General features: G+C 55.5%; 8 protein-coding genes across 8 annotated transcripts; 2 read left to right on the forward strand and 6 right to left on the reverse strand.

Annotated features, from left to right (window-relative positions):
* Positions 1-1,708, forward strand: MONBRDRAFT_8168 (uncharacterized protein; the record flags this gene model as incomplete). The annotated part of the gene is made up of 4 exons (XM_001745715.1): positions 1-53; positions 301-562; positions 692-1,251; positions 1,339-1,708. The coding sequence occupies 4 exons, from the start codon at positions 1-3 to the stop codon at positions 1,706-1,708; spliced, it is 1,245 nt and encodes a 414-aa protein (XP_001745767.1).
* Positions 1,709-1,972: 264 nt separating this feature from the next.
* On the reverse strand, positions 1,973-3,382 carry MONBRDRAFT_8169 (uncharacterized protein; the record flags this gene model as incomplete). The annotated part of the gene is made up of 5 exons (XM_001745846.1): positions 1,973-2,089; positions 2,360-2,494; positions 2,755-2,843; positions 2,968-3,141; positions 3,280-3,382. The coding sequence occupies 5 exons, from the start codon at positions 3,380-3,382 to the stop codon at positions 1,973-1,975; spliced, it is 618 nt and encodes a 205-aa protein (XP_001745898.1).
* A 463-nt stretch (positions 3,383-3,845) lies between these two features.
* Positions 3,846-8,752, forward strand: MONBRDRAFT_8170 (uncharacterized protein; the record flags this gene model as incomplete). Its single annotated transcript, XM_001745716.1, has 9 exons — positions 3,846-4,121; positions 4,231-4,339; positions 4,485-4,619; positions 4,879-4,940; positions 5,135-5,626; positions 5,804-6,397; positions 6,579-7,467; positions 8,204-8,323; positions 8,415-8,752. The coding sequence occupies 9 exons, from the start codon at positions 3,846-3,848 to the stop codon at positions 8,750-8,752; spliced, it is 3,015 nt and encodes a 1,004-aa protein (XP_001745768.1).
* A 241-nt stretch (positions 8,753-8,993) lies between these two features.
* MONBRDRAFT_32392 (uncharacterized protein) lies at positions 8,994-11,064 on the reverse strand (the record flags this gene model as incomplete). Its single annotated transcript, XM_001745847.1, has 10 exons — positions 11,037-11,064; positions 10,833-10,933; positions 10,657-10,713; positions 10,432-10,551; positions 10,163-10,264; positions 10,017-10,065; positions 9,788-9,856; positions 9,625-9,677; positions 9,368-9,502; positions 8,994-9,308 (listed from the first exon to the last, which is right to left on the reverse strand). Exons 2-10 carry the CDS (start codon positions 10,860-10,862, stop codon positions 8,994-8,996), a joined length of 930 nt encoding a protein of 309 aa, XP_001745899.1. The 5' UTR covers positions 10,863-10,933; positions 11,037-11,064.
* Positions 11,065-13,111: 2,047 nt separating this feature from the next.
* Positions 13,112-16,608, reverse strand: MONBRDRAFT_32393 (uncharacterized protein). Its single transcript, XM_001745848.1, has 15 exons — positions 16,542-16,608; positions 16,310-16,416; positions 16,079-16,233; positions 15,766-15,903; positions 15,551-15,630; positions 15,314-15,458; positions 15,124-15,183; positions 14,762-14,995; positions 14,530-14,625; positions 14,337-14,413; positions 14,147-14,257; positions 13,910-14,067; positions 13,723-13,799; positions 13,439-13,546; positions 13,112-13,350 (listed from the first exon to the last, which is right to left on the reverse strand). The coding sequence occupies exons 1-15, from the start codon at positions 16,577-16,579 to the stop codon at positions 13,198-13,200; spliced, it is 1,737 nt and encodes a 578-aa protein (XP_001745900.1). The 5' UTR covers positions 16,580-16,608; the 3' UTR covers positions 13,112-13,197.
* A 237-nt stretch (positions 16,609-16,845) lies between these two features.
* Positions 16,846-18,469, reverse strand: MONBRDRAFT_32394 (uncharacterized protein; the record flags this gene model as incomplete). Its single annotated transcript, XM_001745849.1, has 4 exons — positions 18,374-18,469; positions 18,094-18,269; positions 17,166-17,925; positions 16,846-17,036 (listed from the first exon to the last, which is right to left on the reverse strand). The coding sequence occupies exons 1-4, from the start codon at positions 18,453-18,455 to the stop codon at positions 16,846-16,848; spliced, it is 1,209 nt and encodes a 402-aa protein (XP_001745901.1). The 5' UTR covers positions 18,456-18,469.
* Positions 18,470-18,921: 452 nt separating this feature from the next.
* Positions 18,922-20,498, reverse strand: MONBRDRAFT_37047 (uncharacterized protein; the record flags this gene model as incomplete). Its single annotated transcript, XM_001745850.1, has 3 exons — positions 20,280-20,498; positions 19,197-20,132; positions 18,922-19,109 (listed from the first exon to the last, which is right to left on the reverse strand). The coding sequence occupies exons 1-3, from the start codon at positions 20,341-20,343 to the stop codon at positions 18,922-18,924; spliced, it is 1,188 nt and encodes a 395-aa protein (XP_001745902.1). The 5' UTR covers positions 20,344-20,498.
* A 1,048-nt stretch (positions 20,499-21,546) lies between these two features.
* Positions 21,547-22,341, reverse strand: MONBRDRAFT_25384 (uncharacterized protein; the record flags this gene model as incomplete). Its single annotated transcript, XM_001745851.1, has 5 exons — positions 21,547-21,647; positions 21,746-21,839; positions 21,920-21,985; positions 22,108-22,208; positions 22,323-22,341. The coding sequence occupies 5 exons, from the start codon at positions 22,339-22,341 to the stop codon at positions 21,547-21,549; spliced, it is 381 nt and encodes a 126-aa protein (XP_001745903.1).
* Positions 22,342-22,859: the final 518 nt, after the last annotated feature.

The following is a 22,859-nucleotide window of genomic DNA, read 5'->3' on the forward strand; positions in this document are numbered from 1 at the left end:
ATGGCCAGTGGATCAAAGGGCGAATGGAGCGCTGTGGCGGCGACACTGGCTCGGTACGTGCATGTGTGTGTGTGTGTGTGTGTGTGTGTGTGTGCGCGCGCGCGTGTGTCGGCGGCCTGGCTCGACTCGACGTGTGCACCATTGCTGTTCAGTTTATGGTTCTGGGTGTGCTTCTCTTCTTTTGCAAGCTCGCCCTGGCTCGGTAGCACTGGACCGCCTCCAGCCAGTGGCTCGCTCGTTGTTCGTCTTTCTTTGATGATCTGCGCTACTTTGCTCACCACGGCGATGGTGGTACGGCAGAGGCCAAAATGGCCAAAAACGCAAGTTTATCATTGACTGTGATGCCGGTGTGGATGATGCTGAAGCCCTGATGGTCATGCTTTCCAGCTCCATCGACGTCATTGGCATCACCTGCGTCAGTGGCAACGTGGCCTGCCCCCAAGTGGTAAAAAACGTCCAGCGCGTTCTTGCCAACTGCAAGCGCAGCGACATTCCCATCTTTGCCGGCGCCGAAGCCCCGCTCCTGGCAACTCGCAAAGATGCAACCTACTTTCACGGCAAAGTGAGCCCCCCCCCCTACCTCCCCGACATGCTTCTTCGCACTTGCCCTTCCCTCGTGCTGCTCCGCTCCTCACTTGCCCTTTCTGACCCTCCTTTCCCACTTTGACTTGGAATGCTCCATCCGACCTAGGACGGGCTGGGTGATGTGCCCGTCGACCCGAGCTTTGAGCCTGATCAAGCCTCCTACCGAGCCCCAGAGACCGAGTCGGCTGTTTCAGCTCTCCTGCGCCTCGCCAAGGAACACGTCGTCTCACCAGCTGAACCAGGCCAATCCTTTGGCGATCGTGCCAAGACCATCAAGCTGCAGCTTGAACCCTTGGAGGCCCGCCTGGCCGAAGCCGTCAAGGCAGGCGAATTGGCCCGCGCCCTGTTCCTGGAGCGCGAAGTGTATGCAGTCAGTGCACGCCTTCAGGCCGTCGAGGACGTCATTGTCGAGTTTGGCGCGGAAGCTGGGCCCGGGCTTGACATTCTGGCCCTTGGCCCGCTGACCAACCTTGCGGTAGCCCCGCGTCTCTACCACCGCTTCCCGGCGCTCGTCCGCCACCTCATCATCATGGGTGGAACCTCTCGCGCCCGGGGCAACGTGCCCGGCTTTCCCAGTGCCGAGTTTAACCTCTTTGCAGACCCCCACAGTGCCCAGATTACGCTTCACAGCTACTTTCAGCCCATCCTTGTGACTTGGGAATGCTGGTTCGTCTTGGTGCCCCCATACCTGATGCACTGCTAGTGCTTGTATCAAGGTCTCACCTCCCCTCCCCTGGTCTTCCTTGTGGATAGCATGGACCATTCCTTTGAGTGGCACCGCGTCAATGAGTGGCTGCGCAAGGACACGGCCAAGGCCAAGTTCATCCGGCACATTTTCCATTTCGCCCAACAAGTCAGTCTCGAGAACAACTGGGACTACATTGCGTGTGATCCGCTCGCGGCCGCCGTCGCCGTCGAGCCCCGCGAAGTCGTGCCCGAGGATAAGATGGCCCAGCTCCACCATTGCCAAGTCCAGACCGCCAGCATCGCCGACCCGGCCTACGCTCAGACCGTGGTAGACTACGACAACCTCTCTGGTTGCGTTCCCAACACGTGGCTCATCCACGCCGTCCACGTCCCGGCAGTTGAAAAAATCTTTTTGCGCAAGATGGAAGATGCCTAAACAACCCATGTCGCTTCTCCTGTGTTGCTCTGCACCCAGCGTGCGACAAACCAATTGAAACCAAAAGTGTCATATGGACGCGTGCACATCTTTTCCAAATCAATCAGATTGCCCAGAAGCCGTGGGACCAGCCTTGTCTATAGCCATGGTTTCAATTGTTACAACATGATCACTTGCCGACAACATAGACCACACTACTCACGTGCTGGCTGTAAAAACAGCACATACTGCTCAATCCGTGCAATCAACAGCAGTGGACCAAAGTCATGAATTGGTCGTGGAAGTACCATCGGCACTTGAATCCTTGCTAGCTGCCGTCAAGCTCAAAACCTTGTGCGGCACCCAGCTGCGCAAGTCTTCTGTCATGCTCGATCGAGACAGCTGGACAACAAAACCAGAGAACATGAACACCAATGGTGCCCCCCTCAGTGGATAATTGCAACCGCCGCAGTTGACGAGTCGTACCTCTTTCCAAGTCGGCAAATCCATAAAGAGCCCCTCGGGTGAGGGAAGCCGTGCCAAGAGCTGCTCCCCCAGCAGCTTGTTACCCTACAAACCCCGAGCCGCCTCCCACGCATCGTCAGCACTCGGCTTCAAACCCCGCTTCGAGGGCTCGAAACCGTTTGAACATGAGGCACCGACCCCCCGTACCGCGCCGTTGAGGTGCAGGCCATCTGCAAGATATGCTTTTTCCGGGGCGCTGGAAGTAGCCCGCATGACGCTGGCCAGGTCGAGAAAGACGGCGCCACGACCGCGAGCCACCTCTCCCGCAATGCGGCTAAACTCCTACACGTGAGAAATCAGATGGCATCACCGAGGCCACATCGGCCGTGAGGGCATGCAGCACACGTCTACTGGCCAGAGGCATGGAGGGGCCCCGTAATAAGCTGACATCCACCCGCTCATTTGACCGCTCGGCTTGCAACTCGTGGTCGACGACGGGAGGCCCAATCACTACGACCAGCTGGATATCAGCAAATTGTGCATCAAGGTGGAATTCAGCTCAAACATGACAGGGAGGCAGCCAGGCAGACCGCGGCCCTCACCTCGGCCTGCGTGATGCAGTGGTCCACGATCGTGCTCAGGTGAGTGCGGTATTGTTGAGGCGTGAGCCCTTGGAGCTCCGATTCAGCCGCTATGCACGGGGCCGGCGAGTGAGAGCAGTTTCTTCGGCGTGAGAGCCAGAGTGTCCAATTCGCAACGCCCCAAGCGACTTGCAACGACCTGGGATTGACAGCGGGTTGCGGTCGCCCACACACCATCATTCGCGCCAAAGAAGACGGTGGCAAAGACATATTGCTGCTCGGGGGTGGGCAGCGCCTCCTTGAGGATGGCCACGCCCTTCATGGTATCATATCCACTGTAGCCCCGATTTGTCACGTCCACCTTGCGCTGATACGCGTCGGCCAGCATGGCCACCCATCCGCGCTGTCCTGCCACGACGGCCAAGATCAAGGTTGAGCGATAAATCATAATAACGGCCAGGGCGGACCGCGTGACACCCTTAAGATTCCAATTCAAGCAAACCCGAGAGCCGGAGAACCAGAAATTCAGGAATCAAGAGCTCGTACCATCGGGGCTGGCCCAGCCATACTGCGTGATGCTGTCCCCAAAGCAGACCGCCCGCCGCCGCAGCGCCTGTCCAGTAACCGACGACGAACGAGCCGCCGCCATCCTGCTGCTACAATAATTGCTTGATTCTCTGCTTTAACGTTGAAGTTTGCCTTCAGCTAGACCTGCTTGTAAGCGTCATCTCTGATTTTATTCGTGCCGCAGTGCTTTCGCCACAACAGTAGTTCTCTCTCTCTCTCTCTCTCTCTCTCTCTCTCTCTCTCTCTCTCTCTCTCTCTCTCTCTCTCTCTCTCTCTCTCTCTCTCTCTCTCTCTCTCTCTCTCTCTCTCTCTCTCTCACACTCTTCGTCGTTGTCGTCCGTTGGCGCGAAAACGGCAGTCGGGGAGTGCTTGAGGGTCAATGAGCTGCCAGTGAGTGGTCCATAGCGGCCGATCGACGTGTCAGTTGTCGGCTCAGAGAACGGGGCTATTTCCTTTTTTTTTTTTTTCTGGTCTTGAGCTATTCGGGGCAGCGAGCGAGTTGTCGCCAGTTCACGAGGACGACGTGCGAGTGATTTGGTGAGACGATGGCCGCCGTTGCCGGGGGTGCGGCCAGCAACAGTCAAGAGCATCAGTCCCAGAGCAAGCTTTCTTCCTCCTCAACACAGCCTGCGAGCAGTCAGTCGACCGCACCGCCCGCCGCTTCCGGCGGGGCCACGGCCCGCAAGCCGTCTGCCTCGGCGGCGACCAAGCGCACCGGCGCCGGTGCTGGAACCAATTTCACCCTGCAAACAGGTTCCAGCCCAGAGGAAGACGAAGCCTATCTTACCGCCCTCTACCGCTCGTCCGCCCAGTTGGCTCAGGTATGCCATAAACCATGCCCTGCCTCGTTACGCACAAAGCGTCTGTCGCTCATCATCCAGGGTTGGGGGGTTTTTTTTTCTTCCCCCTTCTTATTTTTTTTTCGGCTAGCGTGCGGGCTTTAGTGGATTCGAACGTCAGGCGCTCACGACCCTTGCTGAAGCCGCTTGCAACTACACCCTCCTTCTTGGGCGTGTCTCCTTGCAATACGCTCACTTTGGTACGTCAATATCACTGTTCTGAGCCATGACGACCCCTCCCTCTCAAACATGACGACACTTTGTGCTCAAGACCCCAATCTGACTTGCCGCGACCACTATTGCCGGTGGATCCTCCCGCCCTCGCTTCCTTTGTTGCGTTCTTAGAACATCGAAGCAACATCAATCTTGACGATCTTGGCCAGTGTTGCGACGATCTTCACCTCCCCGCTCAACAACTCGAGCTTCACCTGCGCAAGGCTTTGCAACACCAGCAGCAGCAACACCTGGATAGCTTGAGCCGTGCGTTGTTTGTTCCAAACCAGCGTTTGATACCTGCGTGGCACATGCTCAACGTCCTTCTGCCACCTCCTTGGCTCTTGCCCGTCATTATCCTCCGCCGCCCTGGCTCTTGTCTTCTCTTCTTTCTACATGCATCTATTTCCATTTCACTTCTTCTCTCTTTCCCTCTTTTTGTGATTAGATGGCGGCAACAACGGCGATACCCGGTAATCCGGCTCTTGCCCGGCCCAAAATTCGTCTCGTGCCTCCATCCAAACAGTCTCAACCCTCGGCAAGTCAAGCACAGGACCCGGCCTCGCCCGAACCCATCAAAACATTTCGGTACGTATGCACCTCATCATCACAATCGATGAATATGTTCGGAGCCCCTTATTTTACCCTGGGCCGCGCTGATGCTTTACCATAGCTTCGTCCCAGCCAGCGCAGTCGCAGGCGCCACTCTTCCCGCTGGCTGTAAGTCCTTGCTTCGCACCGCCGAGCACTTGTCCGATTCCCCTTGCTTCCGCGCCCCGTAGCTTTCTTCTTCGTCTCCTTGGACCGCAACCATCACCATCATCGTCGCCGTGGCTGCCATTTGGGTCCTGTCTTCATGCATTCTGCTTGCGTACGCTCTTGAACCGTTAGTTGCGCCCTTTCTTCCTCCTTTACCGCCACGCAAAACCTACGATGCCTCGGCCATGGACGAGGATGAGGAGGTCACGATTGAGGTTCCGATGAATGGAGACGCTAGTCTTGAACAAGGCATTGATTCTTCCCAAGACAGCAACCCGACGGCTGCAGCCGCTGGTCCAGAATCATCCTTGGTCGAGCCGGGCCGGGAGACAGCGCCTGGTCACATTTCTCCAAAAAGCCAAGGCGATGCAAGCGACCAACCACGATCACAAAGCCTCAACCTCAACCTCAACGATCTTGATGCCCTGATCGATGACGATCTTTTGACCAAACCACTTGATGTCCCAAAATATGTTCAGCTGCGCAGTGACTTCTCGTCACTTCCACAACGCCTGGTCAGAACCCTCGCCCGGCCACGCTTTTGCGGCATGTTTCTGCAACTGACTCTGGCCATGTAAACTGCTTTTTAATGCTCTGGCATGACATCCACAGATCTCGCGAACGAGCACTGTTCTGTCGCAATCCACGGGCCGGGTGAGTGTCCGGCTTTTGCCTGGGCCTTGGGCTCTCAGATCCCCTGCAACAGATGCGCATCCTATGCCTTCCTTTGTGAGCTCACCGTGGGTGTACCTTTTGGCGCCATGGCATGCTTGGACGTACAGATTTCTACCAAAACAACGACGAGCTTATCACATGCTACACCACAAGCGCGCTCCACTTCACCAAAGGCCAAGCGGCCCAAGGTTGTCAATGGCACCTCAGGACCCGTAGCAGCTCGGCGCCCTCCATCCAGTTCGTGCCGACGCAGGTCCTCTTCGCCGCCCGGCAATGTGGTCCCCAAAAGTACACTCATCGGCCTCGTCTTGTGCGCAGGTGCCCGCGCCCTGAGCCCCAAAGCATCGATAACAAGCCCTCGCGTCAAAGCTCAGGACACCCCGGTCTCTGGTCCCGTGGGTAAGGGCGCCAGCTCCGCTCGTCTGACCTCGCCCGTGGCAACGCCCGTGGCAACGCCGGCGAGCAACAACACGCTGCTCGAGAAACGTGCTGTCCACGTTCCGCCCTTGTCCATTGATATTGGCAAAGTCAATGAGTTGGCAGCCCAGACGCCAGCCAAGGATGAGCCCACCACCGCTGACATTCGAACACCATCTGCATCAACCCCAAAGGTATGCTCTCCGCTCGTGGCCCAAGCACTCGAGCTTTTCTACCTTGTTGCAGTGGGGTGTGTGATGGTCTTGGCTTAGACAATGACCCCAGAGCTTTTTTTGTTTTTTTGTTGTTCTTTCTTTTCTTTCTTTCTGCACATGTGCTCTTACATTTCAAACTGCCACATCTGCGATAACGCAGCTCAAGATCAAGCTGACACCCACCGTTGTGAAGAAGGAAGGCTTCGACCCTGGAGCCACAGACGTCGCCACGTCTGCTTCGACGCCTGCGTCGAGACCGCCATCACAATCTGCCTCGCGCACCACTTCGGCTGCCCCGTCGCCGCGTCTCGGTGCAGAGCCAACCCCGGCTACTCCAACTTCAGCTAAACGACATCCCAAATTATTGTTCAAGCTCACCCCTGCATCGTCCAAGTCGGGAGCGGGGCCCGTGCAAAAGTCCAAATTGGCAGCATCTGCAAGTGTGGCAAAGCAAGAACCGTCGGCGAATGACGCGACCAGCGCTACGAGCATCCCGTCCACACAGGTGTCCCCGAACAATGCAGTGAGCCGGCCGCCGATGACTGCCAATGTCAAGCCCGAGCCACAGGCGTCCAATTCACCATCAACAGCCGACCCGAAGGCTGGTTTGAGGGTCAATCCTGCGGCACCGGCAGTGGCCAAGTCCTCAACCCCCCACAATGGAAAAGGTGTCGCACAGCGCAAGGCAGCCAACGCTGCTGAGCGCAAGGTTGCGTCCACCTCTGCTGCTGCCTCGAGCAAGCGCAGTTCCACGGGCTCTGGGAGCTCGACACCAGCACGCAAGAGCGAGGGTGGCAAGAGCAAAAGTCGTCGCGGCTCTCATGCCGTGATCTCAGCCACGCCGAGTGGACCAGACTCTCTGCCTCCCTATCACCATGACCCCGCTGTGCGGATGGCGCCGGCTCGAACACGTATGCTGCCCAATGCCTGCTGCGTTATCTCATTTTTTCCAAAATACTTCCTTTCTCAAATCACATGGCCCGCCTGCATCGCCTTGGTTCATCCCATAGTTGAGATTGATAAAAACGGCTTTGCCGTAGGCTTGCCACGTAAGTTTGTCTTTGTTCATCTCAGCCTGTGGCCCAGCGCTAATTTCACGAACCCACCGTGAAGCGCTCTTTTCGTTGTCCATCGCTCGATGAAGAAGGGGAGGCTACAAGACGATACTCGACCTCGCACCACCTGCTCATGCGGTCGGCCTGCTATCGTGCCTCGCAGACGATGTGTATTCCCAGCTGCCGGAGAAACCTTTAATCAACGACCCTCCATATTGCGTCTGTCGCCATTGGCGACAGAATGAGTGAGTGATACCCTGCACCTGCTACGCCTGGGCCTCAAAAGCTCATTGAAAATAGGGTTCGCGCCTCTCACAACCATCGTTGCCTCATGACAGGGAAGCAGAGCAATACGCATGCCTGGGCTGCGCCGACTGGTTTCACCCGGCGTGCCTGCACATGGAGCCCAGTAATGTCCGTCCAAACGTCTGCAGTTATCTGCTTTGCCGCTGTGCCTCATCTCACCCTCCCCGCATGCCCTGCGGCGGCGTGCCCATTAGAACGTTTTGTTCTTCTGTCACTACTGCAACAAGCGCGTCAAGTTCGACAATCGCAAAGCACTCATGTGGCTCAACACGATAGTGGTAAGACAGCGTGTCCAGTGGTGTGCCAGGATGACATGCATCACAAGGCTTGTTGCGCATAAGGCACTGCACCCTGTTTGCTGCCAAGGCAAGGAGCCTCATTCCATTTGATTGTACACCCCCAAAGCGTCAAGCTTTGCCTGCAGCAATCGTCGGCCCTGTGCAGCGGAGTATCTCAAGGAAGAAGAAAATTACTTTGGACGACGTGTTTGGCACCGCGCCGCTCAACGCCGAGAACTACAACAAGATCATTGCCCGCCCAATGGGTATGAATCGCCCAGCTTGCAAAGCAGCGGCATCGAAAAGAGTTGGTGTGAAGGGCTCATGCATAACATGTCCTGCTCGACTTTGCCGCAGATTTCAACACCGTGCGCAGCCGCCTCGAGGCCAATCTGTACCAGGATATTCAAAGCTTTGACCGTGATCTGACACTGATTGCCAACAATTGCAAAACATACACGGGCAAGTTGGACGCTGCAGTGACTAAAGAGTACAAGGAATATGTGGCAGCTTTCGAAGGAGCTATTATCACAAATCTTCCGACTTTGACCAAGCAACTCGCCTTTGTGCCTCAAAAACCCTACCGCCGATATTGGGGGCCTGGATGTCCTCCGGAGCCGTGGGACGGCGTAGAACATGACAATGCAGACGCTTCTGAGCGCCGTCATGTGGAGAGCAGTGACGATGAGCGCTAGGCATTGCGTGAAAGGGAGGGGGATACCCATTGGGTATCTGCTGTTTGAATCCTCATGCGAATGGTGCGTGGTTCACATACACATCAATCAATTGAAGAAAAGAATTTTTGATTCGACGGCTCAGCAGTGTGGGGACACCTTGGAAACCTGTATAGCCAGTTGTCCACCTCAAGACTCGCCGACATGGCGTCACAGCGCCCCGCAAACAAAGGCGTGCGATGAGGATTGAGGAGAAGTGGCTCTAAAACTTAATGTCCTTCTGGACGGCCCACAAGTTTTTGGCTGATGACTGAAGCGACTGGAGCTCCTTGTCGTCGAGGGGCTGGTGAAGAATGCGTTCAACGCCACGGCTGCCCAGAACGCAGGGCAGGGAGAGGAAGACTGATTCGTCAATGCCATGCACGCCCTTGACGTAGGTGCTGACAGGCACCACGCGCTGCTGATTCTGCAAGATGATGCCGCAGAGTGTGCTGACGGCCGAGCCAATGGCCCAGTTGGTGTACCCCTGGCGGTGCGGAAGAAAGCGGCTCTGGTAAGGACAGAGGTAACCCTTTTGCTTTATGTTATGTTGTAAGACAGTGTGGGCGTTGGTATGAAGCCTGCCCGCAGACAAACCTTGAGCTTGATGACGTCGTAGGCAGCGCTGACCACCCGTTCGTGAATCTTGTCAAAATTGGCGCTATGCGAGGTGTCGAGGTGGACACCGGCAATGTTGACGCTGCTCCACACAGGCACGCTCGAGTCGCCATGCTAACGGTGGGCGTCCGAACCATGGTAAGCGAGAGTGCATGCCATCTGGCAGAGGTCATTGGGACAGCTGGGCAAAAATTATTGAGCAAAGATCCGCTTCGCAGCAAGAGCTGTACACCAACCTCGCCGACGATCCAGGCATGAACAGACGACGCGTTGACATCCAACTCCTGGCCTGTATCAAGACAAAACGTTGGCAGCGGGATGATTGATGAGTCAAAACATTGACAGGGCTTTGAAATAATGTGCGGTATTGTGCACAACCGCTCCAAAATGCAGACGAACCGATGAGGGTACGGAAACGGGACGAGTCGAGGAAGGTACCGCTACCCAGCACACGGTTGGCTGGCAGGCCTAAACATCAAAAAAAAAAAAAAAAAAAAAAAAAAAAAACCGTCCCCAGACAACCATCGAGCCCGGCGTGAGTGCGATGAGCTGAAACCAAACTGAAGGCGTCAGGGAAGCGTCGAAAAGCTGAAAGTTGGGCGCATTGGATAGGAGCAGGGCGTTGTACCAGAGAGTTGCCAAGCAATGTAGGTCATGATGTCGACAGGGTTGGAGACCTAGGCGAGCACAGTGAATCGAAGTCATTTTCCCTTGGGAATGATGACCGGCCATGACCAGGTCAGAGCGAAAGAGGTGGAGGGGGGATGAGTTTACCATGAGAATGACCGTGTTAGGGCTCTTGGCAACCAAAGGAGGGATGATGTGCTTGAGGACGTCGCGGTTGCGGTCCGCGAGCTGAAGGCGAGTTTCGCCATCCTAATATTGTCCCACATCATGATTGAGCACAGGATGTAAGAAGCCGGAAATGGGTTGTCTCATGTTTGTTTGGTTTTTTAATTGAAGCACCGTGTGCCTGCTAGACAAGGTGGTGGAAGGCTGGCTGGTGAAGATTGAGGCAGCTGTGCGAGCAAAAAAAAGCGTACCTGCTGGCGCACACCAGCTGCGATAATGCAAATGTCAGAGTTGCGTGAGGCTTCATAGTCATCATCGCACTCGACGATGCGACCATGCTGGTAAGCACCGCCGTGCTGAAGATCCATCACCTGAGAAGGGGCCCAAGAAAGAGAGAGAGAGAGGGAGAGACCGTGGTTTGTGAGACATGGCAGATGATTGCAGGCAACGCTTCTTCTTCGGCAATCTGAGCCCACCTCGCCCTTGAGCTTGTCCTTCATGACATCAGCCAAGACGAGCTCGCCAACGAGACCCTGAGAGATGGAAACAAGTTGGCAGCGGGTGTTAGTCTACGCGCTTCCTGAATCCGAGTGCTGTTTGCACCAGACAGGAATGCAAGGATGTTGGTGGCCAAGATGGGAGTAAAACCTGCCTTTTGCAGGAGGCTGTAGGCACAGGCCATGCCGACGGAGCCGATGCCGACGATTGTAATCTTGAAGCTAGAGCCGTGGCCCTCATCATCAGACACGGAGGCTATGGCGGCGCGCGGAAGGAATATGTTGCGGGTGAGACTCTACACGCAAGTGGCAAGCTTCAATCCGAAGGTGAAGGATAGAAACTGGCGGGGGCAACGCACCGGTGCGCACGGGAGCGGCAGCTTGACCGCGGTCTTTGGCGACCGGGTAAAAGAGTTGTTTAGGGGGAACCATTTCGGCCATGGTGGCGATTGTGGCGTGTAGGTGACGGACTTGAGGAGCGGTTTGGCACTGACAGGCTGCAAAAGTCGGAAGAAGCCGAATGGGCCGAGTCGAGAAACGAGAGCGACAGATGGCAAAGCCAACCCAGTGACGAGCGGGAGTGGTGGTGGTGAGCAAGGAGCGAGATTGAACGGGACGTGAGCAAGCCAAGAGGGACAGGGGGCGCAACTGGGCCCAGCCTTGCGGCTTTGCAAGCAGTCGAGCGCCACTCAAGTACAACTTCATGTGTCGGTGTCTGTGTCTGTGAAGCTTGTGTGAAGGAGCCCAAAACGTGATTGCAGACACCCCCAGACCCCAACCCATCAAATCATCACACACAAGAAAAGGCTCGAGTCAAAGTCAGGGGGAGAGAGAGAGACAGAGGGAGAGACCCGTGCGCGCACGTCTGCAGATCAGAGCGCGGTCGTTGGCACAGCAAACGAGAGAGCAAGACGACACAGCCAAGGACTGACGCGAGGCGAGGCAGGCAGAAGGAGTCGGCTGGTTGGTTGGTTTTGAAAGGATGCAACGAGCGCGAAACCAAGGCAAGCAAGAGGTGACGTGGGAAGGCCCCAGTGCCAGTGCCAGTGCCAGTGCCAGTGCCAGTGCCAGTGCCAGTGCCAGTGCCAGTGCCCGTGGTCAACAAGCAACGGGGTGTCCCTCTGGCCAGTGACCCGGCACCGTCTGTGTGTGTGTGTGTGATGTTATGTAAGTAAGAACAGCCACTGGTCTGCCATTCACACACACACACACACCGTGACACACAAGCTTAACAACCGCTTGATTCCGTCGCAACTCACTGTGGTAAAAAACGTGCACCGTGGTAAGAGCCCTCTCTCTCTCTCTCCCCGTTGTGTGTGTGTGCGTGTGTGTGTGTGTGTGTGATTCTGTTCGCAAATTGTGTGAATTGTGTGTGTGTGCTCTATGTCTCTGTGTGTGTCTCTGTGTGTGTCTTTGTGTGTGTGTCTCTCTGTCTGGTGTGTCTCTCTGTGTGTCTCTCTGTGTGTCTCTCTGTGTGTCTCTCTGTGTGTCTCTCTGTGAAGCAGCCAGACTTGCTGCTTCACACAGACCAAGGGGGCACCGCCGTTTGTGTGCAGGGGGATGTGGAGGGGCAGGGATGATGTGATAGCATGGGGGCAAGTGGCACACTTGACAACATCAAGGCAGAGAACAAATCAACAACCAGCCAGGCACCCAACTCCACGGGCTGTGGCAGCCGTTTGTTTGGAGGACACAGCAACGGCATCGCAGCCAGCAAGTGGCACGCGAGGACCCGCCAAGCGTGCGTGCGTGCCCAGCGAATCTGCGCTGGCCATGCATAAGAACCCCACCAAGCGATGGCTCACCGTTGCCCATGGAAGCTGCACACAAGCTCGCAATGGAAAATGAAATGATAAAAAAATGGGCCCACACCAACTGGAGTTGTGCATGTGTGGCACAGCTGCGTCCTGGGCAGCAGGCCCCGCCTCACTGGCTGCTGCCACCTCATGGCTGCGCACACTGCTTACAGCTCCCTCCGCCCCTCCAGCACCTTTTCCCCATGCATCCCCTAAGCCGGACCAGCTTTTGATCGATACCCCGATGCGTCCAGCCCCATCTAGCAGCGCTGCCATTTTCAACACCACAACTGGAACGGAGATCAACGATCCGTTAACGTTGTTAGCCCTTGAGTTGTGCAACAATATCGTCATCCTCCCTACCCAAGGTCGCTCAACGCCTGACCAACACACGTCTTCATTCATCTCCGCTCACAAGCCTTGTCTTCAACGAGCCCATCGGGACGTCGCCCGTCTCCCACCAGCCTCACACACCCCTCTCAAACCACCAAGCCAGCCAGCCACCCCTCGCCGCCATCCCCGGCTGCCATTTCCGCCCCACAACAACAACAACAACAACAACAACACGTGAGACGTGTGGTGCACGACCCGCACAAGATGCGGTTTTTTCTGATTGATGAAAAAAAAACAGCACTTTTGGATGTTATTTTTAGCTTGGGAAAGTGTTCTAAAAAAAGGACACTTGTGTTGGATCGAGAGACATGCGCGAAGAAGACGATGAGGTCTACTGGAGAGGGGCAGCGGTCCAGAGATCGTGCAGCGTCGCTGGCACAAGGCTTTCAGGCTCCACAAAGGTCGTGGCCACGTCTTCGGGAACGGCATGACGCATCGCTGCCTTGATGGTCGTTGTGTAGGTCTTGCCAGCCATCTTGTCCACCTGAGGATAATGCCCGGCAGTTGCCACGGTCAGATGAGTGACAAAGGACAGACAAAAGTATGTGATCCCGTCCTCGCTGCATCCTTACCGGGCCTGGCGGCTTGCGATAGGCCGGCGTCTTTAGCAAAGCCATCGCATCTTGAATTTCAGGCAAGTAATGCTCTTGCAGCATCTCCAGCTCCCACAGGCTGCTCTCCTGTAAACAGCCGTCCCCAGTCAAGCAAACACAAACCAAAAAAACGTGAATGACAACGGGCAAAGCATCTGCATTCCTTGACCTACATCCCTGCACACCCTCGCGACAAGCTCTTGATCTGAGCAGATGAACAGAAACCCCCGCCCGGCCCCTAAAGAATAGAAAAAATGCCGTACCGTGCCGTGTGCCTCGGCTGACAACTCGGCGTCCATGTCAAACGGATCCCCGTCCATTTGCACCCCCTCACCGTCACCTGCGAAAAGAAAAAGAAAAAAGAAAAAAGAAAAAAAGCACGACAACAATGTGTGAATATGCGCCAAACTCCCGTGGCATGCAAAGCAAACCCTCGGGGCCCCATCGTACTTTGCAAATCGCGATGAGCCAGGATGCGCAGCTTGGGGTGGCGCTTGATGAGATTGTATACAAGCTGAGCCAACGCTGCTCCAGCACTGGGCGGCGCCATCAATGCCAATCGCGCCAATCGCTTGGCAAAGCAGGCCGCCATATACAACGGCAAATGCCTACAAACCCAGAAATAATCCAGTCACAGAAAGGCCCAAGCACCCACCCACATGCCAGGCGAAAAGAAAAAATACGCACGTGGAGCTCAGAAACTTGTCAATCAGGGGCAGAAGCGTTCCTCGGTGACGCGCATACATGGCAGGCCCGTCCAACAGCCGGTAGAGCTGATGATAGAATCGTGGGTAGTCCCTGCACACGCGCCCGCCGCCCACCACGCACAATGAGCTCTTCAAGACATGCCTCGCCCGTAGAGACATGTGATACGCACAGATTATACTGATACATCAGGATGAAGAGCGCATCCAGGCTCAGAGCTGCCGGGACGCCACCCTGGTCGTACACATGCTGCAATGTCCATGCACACCCATTTGCTCCATGAGACACAAAGCGCCCCCCATATGACGTCGCAGTACCACGTCGATTTGCCTCACAGAGGCCCAAAAGCCCGGACCCCTTCGTACCGTCAGAAAGTCGAGGAGCAGCTTGGGGTTGGTCATGTGGGGCATGACCGAGTCGGCGAGCCGGCTCAGTACATCCCGGAAGATATCACTAGGCAACTAAAGTCGCATACCACGCAACCATGCACACGCTCCCGGCGCAGTGAGCTGGCCCTACTACAGCCCTCAATGGATGCATCCCATCTCTACCCCCTCTCCCCATGTTGAGGCAACATGAAAATTAGGCGACACTGACCTTGAACTGTAGGAAACGCACCCAGGCGTCCGTAAACGCCTTCTTCAGTTGCTTGATAGACTGCTGTGTGGCATCATCATATTCCACTGCGGGCGCTGCTCGCGGCGCTTCAGGGTTAGCACCAAGCGATGCCAGGATCTTTTGAGCCGCTGCATCAATGGCCTCTTGTGAAAACTCTTCGCCCTCTTCATCGCCATTCAGTTCATCCATGTCCTCCCCCTCCTCGGGCAAGCGCTAAAAGAAAGGAAAACATATCCATGAGGGGGAAAAGCAAGAAAGAGCTTGGCAGCAGGTCGTCCACTCGGTGCGCCGGCAGAAGCCAGCTGAGATACGGGCCAGCCTGAATCGGCCCTTGTACGTACAAGCTCCTGACGCTCGGCGTCAAAGGCATCGAGAAAGCTGACACGAAGCAGCAGTTGACCCTACACACAAAAACCGGCGCACATGACAGCAAGCACAGCCATCAGTGATGGCACACAGGCTCACCCTCATCCGTTCAATGACAAGTCGCAAGAGCGAAGAGCGAGCAGCGTGCGACTTGAAACAACGTACGTCGGACAAGGGTTCAAATTGATGCAGGACCATGTACATGTTGGTCACCATGATCGTGTTCTCCGACGGCGCGTCTGACGCCTCGGACCCAGTTTGGGCCTTGGCACGCTTGGCCTTGGGCTTGCCCCGGGCGGACAAGGAGCCTCTGCTCGGGTTGTAAGTCGATGGAATGCGTGAGCAAAACAGTCGTAGGCTTGTTTGCCAGCCTTTGTGCCGATCACCGGATGAAACACTCACCGTTGCAGGACACGCAGAAACGCAAACTGGACATCATATTGGGTCATGTAGCGCTCGACAATATGGTTGAGCGTATCCTCCTACACAAGTACAGTCCAGAGGCACTGCCTGAGTATGCAGACATGTACACATATACATGTGCACTTGTAGAAGTGTGCTTGTGGGGTACGAGTCTTTAGATTTGGCGACTGGTCTGGAGCTTGGCAAAGACGTACGCGATCAACGTGACCATCCAGCACGTTTTGAAACAAAGCTTCGAGTGCTTGATACAAGAGCGTCTGGGTTTCCTTCTTGTTTGTGTTCAGTCGCAAGACCAAGCAGAGGGCTTGCATATACGTGTTGACGAGCTCCACCTACAAGTCCCGGGAAAAAAAAAAAAAAAAGAAAAGACACGAAGCAGACGTACCAACAAAGTCAGGCGCTCGGGCGGGTCCGCGCATGCGCAAACACAAGGCAAAAATGCACAGGGCGTCAAATCGTGCAATGCAGATGGCTGTCGAGAAACTCATGTCGCATAGGCGGACGCACGTGTGCTGGGTCGTCGCTCTTCCAAAGCCGCTTGAGGAGCTTGCTTTGCAGCTCGGCAACTTGAGCGAGCAGAAAGCTGGTGGCTTTCTCCGCTGCAGGGCTGCCCCGCGTGGCCTCCAACCGACGTACGTAGCTGCTCAACACGTTGTAGCATGCTATCAAAGGAACCATCGATCATGAGCTTCGCTTTTGCTTGCATGCCTCGGATCATCGGGCCAAGCCGCGTGCTACCTCGGCATGCCGTGGCGCACGCTGTGGCGTGTGGTGTGTTCACATAGTCGATCAGTTTGGGCAGTTCCTCAATGTGTTCAAAGCCACCAATGAGCCGTTGCTCGGCCCTATCACAGTCCAACGGGCAAAATTCCACCAACCGAGTGAGATGTTATTCAACTCAACACACACACACACATGCGCGGTACACCAGCGAGCGCGCATTAATCCGAGCCAGGTCTCGTGCACGCACCGCTCGATCGACTGCAAAAGACTCTCGTGCACAGCCATGATGTTGCAACGATCAAAGACCCCGCACCGCAAGACAATGATTCACTCCCACCGCTAACCACCTGCTCCCTCTCCCTGAACAAACCCACACCCGCGTTCCAGATGGCGCGCGCTGCCGTTTCCACCCCCCAACAACACCGAACAGAAGCATCAAAAGTGCAAGTGTGTGTGTATGTGCGTGTGTGAACATGGTGGAACATGTGGGTGCTGACATGCTGACATTCTGACATTCAATTTTTTTTTTTTTTTCATCTCTCTTGTTGGAATTAGGCGGTGATGCCCGTGTTGAGATGGTCTGATAGGGATATTGGGGGCACGGCCCGAATTTGGTCTCGCGGCCCCGTGAGGTGCTCTTTGTTGAAGCCATTGGGGCAGGTGGCCAGGGCTGGCTGTTCGTCAAAGCGGCAGCGAGGCCCATTCACTTGACAGTCTGCGGTCGGGCAATTCATCCAAAAGCCTAAGAAGTGTGCAAAGATGGTAAGCAGACCGAGACAAAATGAGTCAACAAGCACGGTCGCAGCGCACTTTGCACCACTTTCAAACTCCCTCCTCTGAGTGTATTTGAGGGGAGGTGCCATCAACGTACCGTCGCAAGGCCGATGGCATTTCTCGCACCAGGGCCAGACCATTGGCTCGCCCCGTTGTGAGCAATCAATGTTGTCCTCACTCTCAATGAAAGCCAGTTTGGGCGCCCGCAGCATCACACGGCGTGGCAGCATTTGTAAGTAGGCATAGAGATAGCCGTTGTATCGCATCATCTTTTTCCAAGGAGCCGTGCCCTCTGCTCTCTCGAGGTGAAAGGTGCGGCGTCGGCTGGGGGTGTGCGGCGAACTGCGCGATATCCGATAGCCGCCAATTTGGCCACAGCGCAGCGCAACAGCGTGGTCATACAGAATGTGGCGAAGCAAGGAGCCCCAGGGAGGAAAACCGACCACCAGACGCCGATCCTCACGGTAGCAATCTGGCAGTACCTCACGCGCCATCACCCAGCAGTCGGCGCCGCGATGCACACGGCCCTTGGCATACAATGTCCGATTGTAGTCCTCAACGACCTCGTCCATGTTGAGTAGCACGCGCGTGGTCTCGACAACCAGTTGACCGGGTACCTGGAGAAACTCACACGACTGGACATAGAATTGCGGATAGAGGCCAATGTCGCGGTTGGTGAACACCACGGCCGGGTGGTCGTGGTGGGCCAATCCGGCATCTAGAATACCGCCAGGTGTGGGGAGGCTACGTTGGGACGCGGGATCCAGAAAGGCCTCTGTCACGTAAACTGCATCAAGCAGGTCGGACCGCGGCACTGAAAGCTCATCGCCATCCTGCAAGACAAACACAAAGTCCACCTACGACACCAAACACCGGTCGGGGGTCGGCACGCAAGAGTCAAAATTTTGGTTCCTCATTCTGGCACCAGGTGCACTGCGGCGATGGAGGACGAGCAAGACTGTCGAGGCCCTCTTTGAGTCATTGCCATCCAGAGCTTTGCTCGTGACGCTTTCCCATTTGCGCACCTGGATGCCTGCGGCCCGCGCCTGGGCCTGTGCGGTCTTCATGGACTGGAAGACAATGTCAAATTCCAAGGTTGTGTTTGCATCGTGCGGCTTGAAGTCATTGATGATATGCAAAAAGCGGCACTCGCTCTGGGATCGAAAGACGGGCTCCTTATTATAATCTTTGGCACCCGTGTCTGTCACGCGGCAGGACAACAACGACCACGTCAGCGCTCGAAAGAAAGGCTTAAACGACCACCCTTCCGCCGGCACAAAACTCAAAAAACATAAATGCCCATACCTGATATCAAGCTGCAGCAGATCAGCCCTGCCAGGGCAACCGCCTGGGCATGGCGCAGCATCGTGCCGTTGCCCAATAGCATTCACTCGTCGTGCATTCACTCAACTCGCTACAATGTAAAACGGCTTCTTTTTTTTTTTTTTTTTTGCATGTGCTTGAGGGAGATGACATTTGGTGTGAAAACTGAAAAAGAATCAATCACACACACGTTTGGTCAAGCTTTCAGGTTTTTTTAAGGAAAAAAATTTAATGATTTGCTGTATGTCTATCAGGCCAGAGAGGGCAGAGGGGAAAGAAGGGAGGGAGAGGGGGAGGGAGCGAGAGGGGTTCAGTGAAATGGTGAACATCTCTCTCCTCCTTTTTTTTTGCTGATCAGGCCACGAGAAGATGTGTCCGAATATGCTATAGTTGCCGCTGGTGCTTTTGATGCCTTGGCTCGCAGAATAATTTAATTTATGTGGATCATGGTAGGATGAGAACGTGCCTTGGCCAACGGGACCGTCACTTTAAGGGGCTGTGAAAACCAGGTTACCGGGAGCCCGCTCTGCTTATGCGGTAATGCCCTTGGTCTCATAATCTGCAAATGTGATTGGATGCAAAGCACGCATGGGCGTTCGCTTGCCCACCAGCATTGTGTTGTTGAAGCTCTGGCATTCGGCAATGGCTGGTGCCTCGGGAAAGTGGCATTTAGGTCCTTCCATCTGGCAGTCTGGAGTGGGGCAGCTGGCCCAAAAGCCTGACGCACAAAGAAACATGAGGAGGGTCTCAAGTCATACTGAGCGCACCTTTGCTGTTCACAATGTTCCCCAGGGGCTCCGCGTACCTTCACACGGCCGTTTGCAGCTATCGCACAAGGGCCATACCATGGGGCCATCATCCTCGGTGCAATTGTACTTGCCCTTGGGATCGACGATGAAAGAAAGCTTGGGTGGACGCTCCATCACGCGCCCGGGCAGCACCTGTAGATAGCGATAGAGAAACCGGTCCTCCTGCAGCCAGTTGAGCCATTGCGCAGAGGCTCCATTCCGTTCGAGGTGGAAAGTTCGGCGGTAGTCGGGGTTCTGAGGTGAGCTGCGATAAATGCGGTACCCTCCCTCTTGCCCGCAGCGCAGTGCCATGGCATGGTCATGCAGGATGTGCCGCAGGAGGGCGCCCCACGGCGGATAACCCACCACCAGCCGGCGATCTTCGCGAAAGCACGCAGGCATGACCTCTCGCGCCATGACCCAGCAGTCAGCGCCGCGATGCACAAAGCCACGCCCACGCAAGGTCGCCTCGTAATCGGTGAGTGCTTTTTCCAGCTTGAGAAGCACACGCGTCGTTTCGACCACCAGCTGGCCGGGTACCCGCAGCATGTCACACGACTCAACGTAAAACTGCGGGTAAAGGCCAATGTCACGATTGGTGAAGACGATGGCCGGATGGTCCGTGCCTTCCATGCCGGCATCCAAGATGCCGCCCGGTGTCGGCAGATAGCGGCCGGTGGTTGGGTCCTTAAAGGCCTCGCTGATGTCTTTGACATCCAGAAGGTGTTCACGTTCCACCGAAAGCTGGTCGCCCTTTTGAAGAACGAAGCGAAAATCAACTTGAATCCCCTCTTGCTTGGCCACGCGCTGAGCCGTCCTCATGGACTCGAAAACAATGTCAAACTCTGTGGCAGTCAGCCCAGACGGCTTGTAGTCGTTGATAATATGCAAAAAGCGGCATTCTGCCCGTGACTTGAACACGGGCTCTCGATTATAGTCCTTGGCTGCCAACACTGCACAAGCAAACATGCGTGACAATGCAACGGCAGCGGTTCAAGCCCCGGTCGTGAGGTCGAAGCAACCGTGCGCAATGGCAAGGGAATGGGCTGGCTGGTGATGACCCGTGGTTTCGGAAAAAACAGTCTTGCGCCGTCACCAACCTGTTTGGATGAGGCCAAGCCCCAAGAGCAGCACCCAGCTCAGGCACGGACCAAGCGCACCCATGCCTGGTCGCGACGCTTGACACACCCAGCAAAGCGCCTCTCCCCCTTCCCACCTCGACAACGGTTGCAAGGCCCGAGCACTCTTGTTGCAAAGAGTCACAGTTGCCCAACACGCATGCCTTTCTCCTCTCCTCTCCACCCCTCCTCCTCACCAACATGAGACCTGCCCGCCGCGACAACAAAAATTAAATTGCGCTCAACGCTCAAAAAATCAAAAAAGATGTCATCAAAACGTGGTTGCCTTTCACTCTCAAACCGACCAAAGCAATTCATCTCTCTCTCTCTCTCTCTGTCTCTCTCTCTGTCTCTCTCTCTGTCTCTCTCTCTCTCTCTCTCTCTCTCTCTCTCTCTCTCTCTCTCTCTCTCTCTCTCTCTCTCTCTCTCTCTCTCTCTCTTTTTCAAGCTGTTGAAAACATTTCAACGGCGAAGATTGAGGCAACCCACGTCCGATGCTGGGAATCTCGGGACGTAGGCATCATGACCATATGATAAATTTCTGAACGCGTGAACGGCGGTTGGTCAGAGGGCAAAAAAACAAAAAAAAAAAAAAAAATAAAAAAAAATAAAAGGCGACCGAGCTCAGCAAAGGCCCCCAAAATCCTAGCTTGTGGGCAACCCCTCCTTTTGGCGTCGGGCCGTGCAGACGGAGCAATACCACTTGCCCTCGGGTGCAGCCGAAAGGCCTACGCAAGCATAGTGGTACCACTCGACCGGACACTGCGCCACCGCCGCGCGGTTTGAGCGTGAGAACGGAAGGAGCAAGACATGGATAGGGGGACCCGTAGCAAAGGCTTATTTGTACTGCCGGGCATGGCCTCACCTTGTCGTCATCGCAGGCAATCATTTCGCCAAACGAAACCTGGCGGCAGACGCAGTAGAGCTCGGAATCGCCTTCAAGGCCAACTTGTGCTGTGACGGGCGCGACGGGCTGTGGGCTGTTGGCAACCGGTGTCCCTTCGTCTACATGTGACGCAAGATCCAAAGAGCGTGAGACTTGTAAAATCAGTCGATGGGACGACCGGAGCAGTGTCAGAGTCGCACCAAGGTGGGCACGCTTGCGACTCCGACCACGAGGCCCTGTCGAGTCTTTGCTGATTTGCCTGACAATGCGAGACGAGAGAGCACAAAGGGTTTGAGTTGGTCAGTGAGCTTGGCTGCTAGGAAATGCTCAGGGCAGGAAGTGCGGGGCGGCCGAGGAACAAGTCTACCGCTTATTGTTTTTGGCGGTTGGGGTGGCAAACTGGGTATACTGCTCGTCGTAGTCATCTTGTTCCTCTTCATAGGCCACATCCAGATTCATCGAGCCTATCGGCGCCAAAAACAAGCCAAGCGAGCGGTGGGGACGTGGGCTGTGGGTTGTGGGCATGCGCGCACCAACAGCAAAATCGGCCAGAGAATCATACGTTGTTGGAGTTTACGAATGAGACCAGGGGTCTGTTCGAGATATCGCTGGTACTCGGCAAGCTGTCGGTCTAGGTACTTGATAGCACGATCCATCTGGCCCGGTGGACGCGCGGTCAGGTGATGCTTGCAACAAAAGAGGTAAGCGGCACGGGAAATCAGGTTGGGGCGCCAACCTTTTTCACCAAGTCGCCGCTCTGTTGTACTTTCTCGTTGGCCGTTTTGATGGCGCGATCATAATCCTGCAACAAAACGAAAAGCGTGGTGGCGGGGAGGTTGATGATGCGTGAGTGATGCTGATCCAGAGCCGGGATGACCTGGAAGCAGCTTTTCCTTCGACACACGGGGTTGAGCAATGACAGACCAAGTGCATTTCATGAATCCGATCACGCCGCTGCGTTTCTGACATGTTGAGAAACTCGGGGAAATGGCGTTTTTTCTTTCGCTCGACGGCATCCAGTGACTCTACATTGGAAGCACACGGGGGCAATGTGCATATCAATGATCCGGCCGCGGCGTGCGGGTCGCACGTTGCTCGTTGCGGGCGGGATGTTGGCTCGGGAAAGAAACACTACGTACTTTGCACCATGGTGTCCATGCGTTGCAAGCCCTCGAGTGCTTGCTTAAATTCGCTCGGCAGCGAGTTGGCACGCTGAATAAAGTCTTGTAGATAACGCTCCATGGTAACCCGTCGCTGATGCTGGATTGTCGTCAATGGCCGACCGGTCCGACCAGGCAGCCAGACGAGAAAGACAGGGAATGGCCGTGCAAAAGGGGGTGCTCTAGCCCATATCCCACCGCTTCTGCCCCAGAACAAGGACCGAAAAAGAAAACTCTGCTTCTCAACAATCCCCCTAGAACCTTGAACCGGCCACGTCCCGTGCTGACCCTTCCCTATACGCCAAAAACCCAGCAGCAGCAGCAGCAGCAGCAGCAGCAGCAGCCGACCGGTCAAACGAGCAGCAACAGGAGGTGATGATCTTGAAAAAATACGGCAGATGAAGATCAGAGGCACTTCCGCCACAACTGTAGTTGTGACTGGTTGTCTGACATCTCAGAGGTTTTTCTCTCTCTCTCATCGCTCTCATCGCGAACCAATTTATTCTCTCTCTCTCT

Source organism: Monosiga brevicollis, genomic scaffold (genome assembly GCF_000002865.3).
Source record: "Monosiga brevicollis MX1 MONBRscaffold_10 genomic scaffold, whole genome shotgun sequence".
Lineage (NCBI taxonomy): Eukaryota > Choanoflagellata > Craspedida > Salpingoecidae > Monosiga > Monosiga brevicollis.